This window comes from Mangifera indica, chromosome 15 (genome assembly GCF_011075055.1).
Source record: "Mangifera indica cultivar Alphonso chromosome 15, CATAS_Mindica_2.1, whole genome shotgun sequence".
Taxonomy (NCBI): domain Eukaryota; kingdom Viridiplantae; phylum Streptophyta; class Magnoliopsida; order Sapindales; family Anacardiaceae; genus Mangifera; species Mangifera indica.
Window position 1 is genome coordinate 5,641,049 of NC_058151.1, and position 8,987 is coordinate 5,650,035.

The 8,987-nt window shown below is 26.3% G+C and overlaps 1 protein-coding gene across 2 annotated transcripts; it reads left to right on the forward strand.

Annotated features, from left to right (window-relative positions):
* The first annotated feature begins 1,342 nt into the window (after window positions 1-1,342).
* LOC123198226 (agamous-like MADS-box protein AGL18) lies at window positions 1,343-3,924 on the forward strand. Of its 2 annotated transcripts, none has more exons than XM_044612892.1 (8): window positions 1,343-1,620; window positions 2,335-2,416; window positions 2,621-2,673; window positions 2,747-2,846; window positions 3,157-3,198; window positions 3,298-3,339; window positions 3,430-3,572; window positions 3,697-3,924. In XM_044612892.1, the coding sequence occupies exons 1-8, from the start codon at window positions 1,439-1,441 to the stop codon at window positions 3,782-3,784; spliced, it is 732 nt and encodes a 243-aa protein (XP_044468827.1). In that variant the 5' UTR covers window positions 1,343-1,438; the 3' UTR covers window positions 3,785-3,924. The 2 variants fall into 2 exon arrangements, with proteins under 2 accessions (XP_044468827.1, XP_044468826.1); XM_044612891.1 differs by having other exon boundaries at window positions 1,345-1,620; window positions 2,618-2,673.
* The last annotated feature ends 5,063 nt before the right edge of the window (window positions 3,925-8,987 follow it).

Sequence of the window (8,987 nt, forward strand, 5' to 3'; positions counted from 1 at the left end):
ATTTTTTTATGTAAAATAGAAAAATTAATTATTGTAATTTATTAATTTGCTATGTTATGTATTTGAGAAACTATAATTAAATTTTATATATTTTGAAAATTGATTATTATTATGTTATTTTAAGTCTAATGGTAAATTAAATACTTTAATTTGAAATGTTATACTCATTTTAACTAAGTGATCCATTAAAAGTGTTAAAATTCATATTAATATTATCGTATTTTTTTAATTGTATTATTATGATATATCGCATTAAATCTATATATACATATTTCATATTTTTCATGTATTTGAATTTTATAATCGTATTTTTACAAATATATTTTTTATTATTCCTCATATCATACCCATTTAGTTTTTGTATTGTACTGTTTTCCGTTTCTATATTTACTAACCGGAGTTTCATCTAAGTATTTTGCTATTCCTCTATTTCAATTCTCAAACATTGAGTGTAGCGAGGGCTCCGGGGGTGGATAAATTTAATCTACATCGCATATTATGTTAGGCAGTCCCTTGAATATATAGTATCCAAGTTATACATAATGCCACAACAATTCGATAGCCGATTTTATTTTCTACATATCAAATTGGCTTCCGTAATTGTACCCGTGTCCAAATCTCGAGCGGTGAACGACTTTTAAAATGCCTATTATGCAACAATTCTATCAAGGTAGAATGCAAATTCCTATGGGATGACTTTACTTGGATATATATATCTCTTTACTTCCATTAAGAAAATTTTTCCTTTTTCGATTTTCTATCAATAGATGGCACCACATACATTAAAATCTCAATTATAACCATATATTTTTGGTAAGGTTGTGTTTGGAATCAAACAATTTCTCTCATCTTTGTTTTGATTTTATATATATTCCAATTTACTTACTCTATTTTAGGATTGAATCATCTGTTCTATCATAACGAATAATATTATATGTATAAACTTATTCATATAATATAATATGATAGTATTTGATTAAGTGATTTTGAAATAAAAAAATATATATTCACATCATTAAATCATTATTTATCATTTCAATTTATATATATGTATAGTTTTATTTTGATTTTTTAAAACTTATCTACCCCAATAACCTAAAAGTGCTTTTGGCCATTTTAAATTTTAAATAACCATACACTTCATATCTCAAATTCCAAAAGAAGGAAAATAGAAAAATCCTTAAAGTAATAGGCATACCATAAATGGATAATTCCTAGATATAGTGCCTTATCTGTCACCTTTCCATAATATCTCCCTAATTTGGTCACACTTTCCCTTGTTTGTCCCATAGAATCCCTATCAATATAAGTAAGGAACTTATATTTAGACAAATTCCATTTTCTTCTCTATGTATTCTTCTTCATTTCTTTCTTTCTTTCTTTCTTGTTGATTTTTTTTTCCTGAGAAAGAACAACTAGATCATATTTATCAAACAACATGGGAAGAGGCAAAATTGAGATCAAGAGAATTGAGAACTTGAATAGCAGGCAAGTTACCTTCTCCAAACGCCGCAATGGGTTGCTCAAAAAGGCCAAGGAGTTATCGGTTTTATGTGATGCGGAGGTTGGTGTCATCATTTTCTCTAGCACAGGCAAGCTTTATGAGTTTTCAAGTTCCAGGTATATATTATTGCTTAAATCATCCTATTTCAAAGTACTTGTTGATTCATTTTTAATCTGGTTGTTTTCAGTATGATCTGTTATATATGAACAAGTTAACAAACAAAATTAAGCCATACTCAAAACTACATGGTTTTCAGTCTTGTAATTAATCCTAAGAACAGAATTATATTCAATCACAATCTGGATAAATTTGACAGATTATTTTTTAAAAGGGTAAAATGGTAGTAAAAGTTGATGATATCTACTTTTAGTAAAAGATAGGTAAAAATAAGAAAGATAAAGCTGTGATGATCTATTGAGGTGATCCTTTTTTGAGCCTAAGGAAACCAATAAACTTGTTTGCCTATATTTGTCCTAACTAGTAAGGAAAGGGTTTTTCATTTTATTACTTTTATTTTATAGATTTATATTTTTCAAGTTTTCCCAATTTCTTAAATAAATTGTTGATCCAAAAGTTTAAAAAAGTCAAAAAATGTTAAAGAGTTTTTGATTTTGATAAATCCCAGAAAGAGGTTTACAAAATACATTGAAGAATTTAGAAGAGAGATTCTCATTTAATGCATGCTATAGGAAATTTCGTTATCACTTGTATATTCAACTATATCATATACAATAAATTCAAGTGAAAGTATAAACAAATTAACAATAGCTACTTTATGATAGTTGGATTTTTCTTAATGATAAGTTATTTTAATTATAATTATAATTTAGGATGGACCAAATTCTTTCAAGATACAATAAAGGCATAGAAGTGGAATGCCGAGAACCTCCTGTTGATGAGCCCTGTCAAGAGGTATCTTATATTTTGTGCTTCAGAAATCAATTTCACAAACTTTTAAACATAGACTACTATTTTTAGTAACAAAACAATTTTCAGAAACTTTTATTTTATAAAAACAAATTCATGAAATTTATAATACCCAGAGGGGTCTAAGAGTTTGTCATTTCAGCAAACAACTAACTTTCAATTGTTTATGATCTGATGAACAAACAGCAGTCAGAATTAAAAGCTCTGAAAGAAGAACTGGCAAGGCTGCGTTTAACATATTTGTAAGTAATTTTTGTTAGAATCTAAATATTCTTGTTTTTCAACTGAATTTCCGTAAATATTTGTTATGTTCAGGCGGATGAAAGGCAAGGAACTGAACAACTTGGGCTTCAAAGAATTGCAACAATTAGAGCACCAATTAAGTGTAGGGATATTATCTGTCAAGGATAAGAAGGTGATGAATATTTGTCTTCTTTCACTTGTCTTACACCATTTTTTTATTGACTCTCGTGTAATAAGGCACACCAAACGTCCAAATGGCTTAGGATGTTTGCTTTGTATTAGCATAAAATCAAATATACATATATTTAATATGTGTTATTATGTGATTAAGTGATTTTGAATTAAGGATAATAATATGTACCTATTTGTATACTTAAAGTAGATACACGTAGTATTACTTGTCTAAAATTTGTGTTAAGGTTTTTTTTTTAATATTATAGAGAAATTGTTTAGACCTTTTAACTGATAGTTGAGTATTGCAGGAGCAAGTTTTGGTGGAGCAGCTTAAGAGATCCAGATTACTGGTAAACTTATATTTCTTTTATGGATTTTATTTAGGCAGGCAGCATATATTTATACATGGAGGCATAAACATTTGTATTTTGTTTTTTAATCACACTCAGGAGCAAAAGGCCATGCTAGAGAATGAGGCTCTACGGAAACAGGTAACCCAAAATCTTAATTAATTGCAACAAGAAGTTGATAATTCAGTAAATATTAAGGCTTGATATTTCACCAAATAAAATGTACAATAGATGGAAGAGCTTCGACGTTCAAGATCGCCTTTGCTTGAATTCAATCCTCTAGAGAAAAGATTTTCCTTCATACGTTCGAAAACTGATTGCCATGGTAAACCAGAAGAGGAAGATGATCATTCAGACACTTCATTGCACTTGGGGTAATGTTTCTGCATTCTAACTGTTTGTTAGTCATCCATTGCTTTTCTTTTTCTTGAATTTTCCGGGAAGCCAAGCAAATAAAAGGGTTGATTGAATGTTATGTAATTTGTGTTGTTGTAACAGGTTATCATCAGATGTTGGGCGGAAGAGGAAAGCACCAAAGATTGAGGCTAATTGCAATGACTCGGGGAGTCAAGTAGCGTCAGAGTGACACACTTATGTTTCTTAATATGGCCAACAGAAATATTTGTTTTTTTTTTTTTTTTTTTTGGATTCCCCAGAGTTGCATATTACTTATCATAATGTTAAAATCTATGTTTTTATACAAATTTTTATACTTGATTTGTTGAATACATATATTTACAACTTTAAAAGCATGAAAAATGAAATTAAAATTAAAGATGAAACCCAAGCAAGAGCAGAATATTTTATAATAAAATCAAAATAAAATTAACAAGCCTAAGGATAATTCCTGTTGGCCATCGTTGGAGTTGAATTGAAGACGCAAAGAATCTTCAATACAATTATTTTGCAATGAGACTGAAACCATTAATATTAGTGGTGGGAGGCCTTTATATGGTTAGGCCTGGGTGGCTATGACTACTTCAATTAGCCCCACAAAAAGTTTTAATATTTATTTGTTATTTATAAATTTGTCAAACTTAATTTGACCACTAATTACTAATTACAATAGAGTTGTTCACATTTTCTAACTTAAGGTATGGTTAAAAAACACTTTTTTACTTCTTCATAGTATAAATAACATTTTTTTTTAATTTAAAATCAAATTTTGTTAACAAAGAGGAATTTTTAAACAATATTGGGATGTGAAATTATCATATTATCCTTAACTATTTAACTTTTCAAAACTATTATACATCTCAAATTAACAAAAATTTAAAAACATTTAAATATTAAGTTTACATTATAATCATTTTCTTCTTTTTCTTTTTTTAGCTCACATCGTCTTCCTTGGAATCCAACCAGCAATCTCACTTTTGATGACTCATCTTTAACGTTGATTCAATTTTCACAAACACTTTCAATGTTAATCTATCTATTTCTAATTCATTCTCTTGACAATATCATTAATTTTATCTTGTTTTATGTTAACAAAATTCGATAACTTTTTCTATATCTCTTCATTTTCAGCTCCCTCCAATGTTAATTGTAACTTCTAAACTGATATCAACAATTCCCACTTCATCTAGTGTTGACTTCACCATTGATAATTGTAAGATTACAATGGAATAGTAGATAGGGTTGGAAATGTAAGTTTTCAAACTTATTGGAGAGTTAAATTATAATGCATAAAATGTTTAGGTTTGATCTATAAGATGATCATTTTTTTAATTGTCTTTCAAATTATAGATAATAAAATTACTAATTTGCCCTTACACAATTAATATGTCATGATTTATTTTTGGTAAAAAAATGTTATTTATGCTATCCATGGGTGAAAAAGTTTTTTTGGGTTAAACATTGAATGGAAAAACATAATTTTTTACTAGATTAATGTTATATACATACACTTTTGAGTATATAATTAAGTACATAAATAATATATCATCATATAATTAAATGTTATTTTATCTTTAATTCAAAATCATCTAATCATATAATAATATATCATTTATATTTTTAATTGTATATTTAAAATTATATATATATAATTTTATTGATTTAAAAAATATATAAAACGAATTTTAAAATTATAGAAAATAATCTGCATTTTTTTTTTGTTTCGGATATGAAAAGTCTGGACAATAAACAATTATAAATTCCTTCTAGAACACATAGATTAAAATTAAATACTTATGATATCACCCCAGCAAGTCCTTCTTATAATTTCTTAATCTATAAAACCTTGAGCGTGATAAATATCTAAGGTCGAATAAAGTTCACATCAAACTCTGGGTCCTATGATCACAACACCAACACCAACTTATTTAATCTATAATCTCTACGTTTTTTGTTTGTTGGCTAAAAATTTTCAATTATATTTTTTCATATGGTAAGATTTGTGATGCATATACTCTTCAATAATAGTTGGGATGATGCAAATTGAAGGTGACATGATGTTATACTTGGAATTAAAACATTAAAATAAAAAAATGTTTAGTGGTTCCCTATTACCCACGTAGCAAAACTTATTATGTATTTCATGCCTTTTAAATTGTTAGGCCACCAATCTGATTGGTCATCGCATTATCATGCTTGGTTTCGGACCGTCCAAAGGATTTTCATTAATTTTAATATGAGAGAGTCGTTCTTTTGAGTATAGAAGTTATCTATTTTAATAGTATATATGCGATTATATTTACAAGTAAGAGTTTTTATAATTTTTGTAATGAGGTTAGAGAGGGTTTGGTGATTATAAGATGTTTATATAATTAATTGTATTGGAAAAATAAAATAAACCCCACAAAAGCTAATTCTTTTGGGTTATATAAAATTCAAGAGACTCACGATTGAATTATGTATAAATTTTATATTAATTTAAATATAAATAAATGAAAATTTGTGGGAATAGAGATAACAATTCACTCTATCAAATTAAGATCTCATACCCACCTCTTCTCAAATGGAAATAAATATGATTAAAATCTTTATAATAAAAATAGAATAAGAATGAATATATAAATATTTCTGGCTTGTCTTTTTTTTTATTTATTTCTTCTTTTATATATCCTTTAAATATTTAAATATCATTAAATATTTTAAATTATTACAAATATATACTATCTCATAATGAATATATTCAATTATCTTTCTAGTTGGGATTACGATTAGAGAGGAGGCGAGAGTAGGGTAGGAAAAGGATTTTTTTTGTTCTCACAAGACAAATTAAGGGGATGGGAGAAGAGAGAAATTTTCCCTATAGAAAGAAATGAGAAATTTTTGTAATCCCTTTATTAAAAACAGATTAGACACAAAAAAATATTTTTCTTATAAAAACAAAGATAAAAATTAAATATTTGACTTTTTTCTATCCTGTTATTATCCTTACGTATGATCAAGATTGGTTAATCAATTGTATATATAAAATGATATTATAAATACAGATGAAGAAGTTAGTTGGGGGTTGGGATTCCAAATGAATGGGGACAAATTGGCCTCTCACAAACATAATGTTGCATTGACCCCCATCATCATGCTCGTCACCCTCTTGTCACCTTTCTTTTATTTTATCCTATATTACATAGTTAATTCATGGAATGAATCTATATATGTTTGGGGAGTGGCCGGCTCCGTTGCTGTTCATCAATCTTGATTATGGCTGAGCCTCAGTCCTAAAATTAAGGCTTGTACATCATATGATAATTAAGCTGATCTGTTCTCAAAAGATGGTTTCTCTGAGACTTTAAACCAATTAATCAAAGATATTTTTACAAGACAAATTTAAGAACGACAGGTCAAGCTCACAATAAGATTAATTGTTAAATGTGTATGGATGGCCAGTTTGGGCAGCTGGCTGTAGAGCGGTTGGTGAATTAGACTACTTCAACAAGAGATTGGGACAAATACAATCACACTTGCTTATTTAATTTTGTACACTGTTTACGTCCATGTCACCCTCCCACCGGTCAACCACTTCTCTAATCCAACGCTCAATATTAACTCATCATCTTACACTATTATATGGCTTAATTTTTGAAACTTGTTTGCTTTGGTTAATTTTTTATTATCAAAGATAAAAAATTATTATAAAAAATATATTATCTAAAAAATTATTAAATATAAATTAAAATTATATTTGATAAAAACTGATTAATATAAATAATTATTGTGTTTAGTTGAATGTCATAAAAGATTACTAATATAAATATTTTAGAATATTTTTTATGTTTTTGTTATATTATTAAAAATGAGGACATTTTTGTCTTAAAAAATTAACAAGTAATGATAGGATTGTAACAAAATCAATATTACTTTGAAAATTTTTTAATATTTAAGGTAAATGTAATAATTAAATTATCTCTTATATTAACTGTTATATCATTAGTAGAAAAAATTACTAACATATTTTATTAATTAACAAATTAAATAAAATAATATTAGTAATAAAATATAGATTATCAGAGTAATATTTGAATAACTTTAAGGGGGTGTTTGGTTGGGGGTTTTTAATATTACCTTAGTAATCTATATTTTATTTTCTTGTTTGGTTTGTCAATAATAAAATATTACAGTAATCTTCTATTACCAATATTGGCGTGACAAGTAATATATGTAGTAATCTGATTACCACCTTCATCTTAGGTACTTAAAAATTACTGAGGTAATCTTTAGTTTATTATAATTATATTATTATTTTTAATTTTTTGAGATAAAAATAAATTTATTTTTAATTAATATGACAAATAATATAAAAAATATTTAAGAATAATTATATTCAAGGACATTTAAGTAAAATAATTTACTAGTAATCTTTTATTACCTTTAACTAAACACAATAATTATTTATACCTACCAAATTTTATCAAACACAATAATCATTTATATCTAGTAATCTTCTAAGTAATCTATCTTCAAGATAATCTTTCTATTTTGGTAATAAAACATTACCCAAACCAAACATCTCATAACAGTCAACCAAACATACTTTCAGGGTGTATGTAGTTCAGAAAATTTTTATTACCAAAAGTGAAATATTTCCACAAAGATGAATTACATCAAAGATTAATGAATATAAATTATTACTTATGTTTGATAAATTTGATATGTATAAATAAATATTATGTTTAATTAGCTATAATAAAATATTATTTTACTTAAATATCTTAAAAATTTATTGATTTTAAATTAATATTATGTTTGATTATATTAAACGTGTTTTGTGCATTTTTTAAAAATATTTTTTATAATTATAATATTTTAGAATTTATTCCATGTCATCAAATTATGAAATTAATTAATTAAATTATATTTTTTAAATTGTGATTTTATTATTAATATAATATTTTTTAAATTTATTATGTTATTCGTTATTTTGACTTTTTAATTTTAATATAAAATTATAACAAAATAAAAATTATTTTAATAATTTAAGTAAAATTAATAATAAGTCTGTCTGATAATTTATCCAAATTTTTTATTACCTGAGAGATTGCCATTAGAGGACAACTTTTCATGGATACGCTTCCTAGCTCGAACTTTGAAAACCTTAAGGGTTCTTGAGATATTTTCCCATGATTATGTCAACTCAGATCACTATGCTAAAGATCGATTCTCTTTTTCCAATCGAACCAATATTCGCTGTTGCACATGATGAACGGTAGAGATGAATGATTATGGTGGGCATATCATAACAGTGAGCAAACAAACATTATGATGAACCGTGTGAACAATTTGCAAAGCGTCAATGCACCATGTATATATATATAAAAGCTCAGAAGGGGATCATTATCATC

Coding starts and splice junctions, on each gene's coding strand:
- LOC123198226 (XM_044612891.1), top strand. CDS start 1,439: ATGGGAAGAGGCAAAATTGAGATCAAGAGAATTGAGAACTTGAATAGC. Junction 3,199..3,297: donor TTAAGAGATCCAGATTACTG/GTAAACTTATAT, acceptor AATCACACTCAG/GAGCAAAAGGCCATGCTAGA. Junction 3,340..3,429: donor ATGAGGCTCTACGGAAACAG/GTAACCCAAAAT, acceptor AATGTACAATAG/ATGGAAGAGCTTCGACGTTC.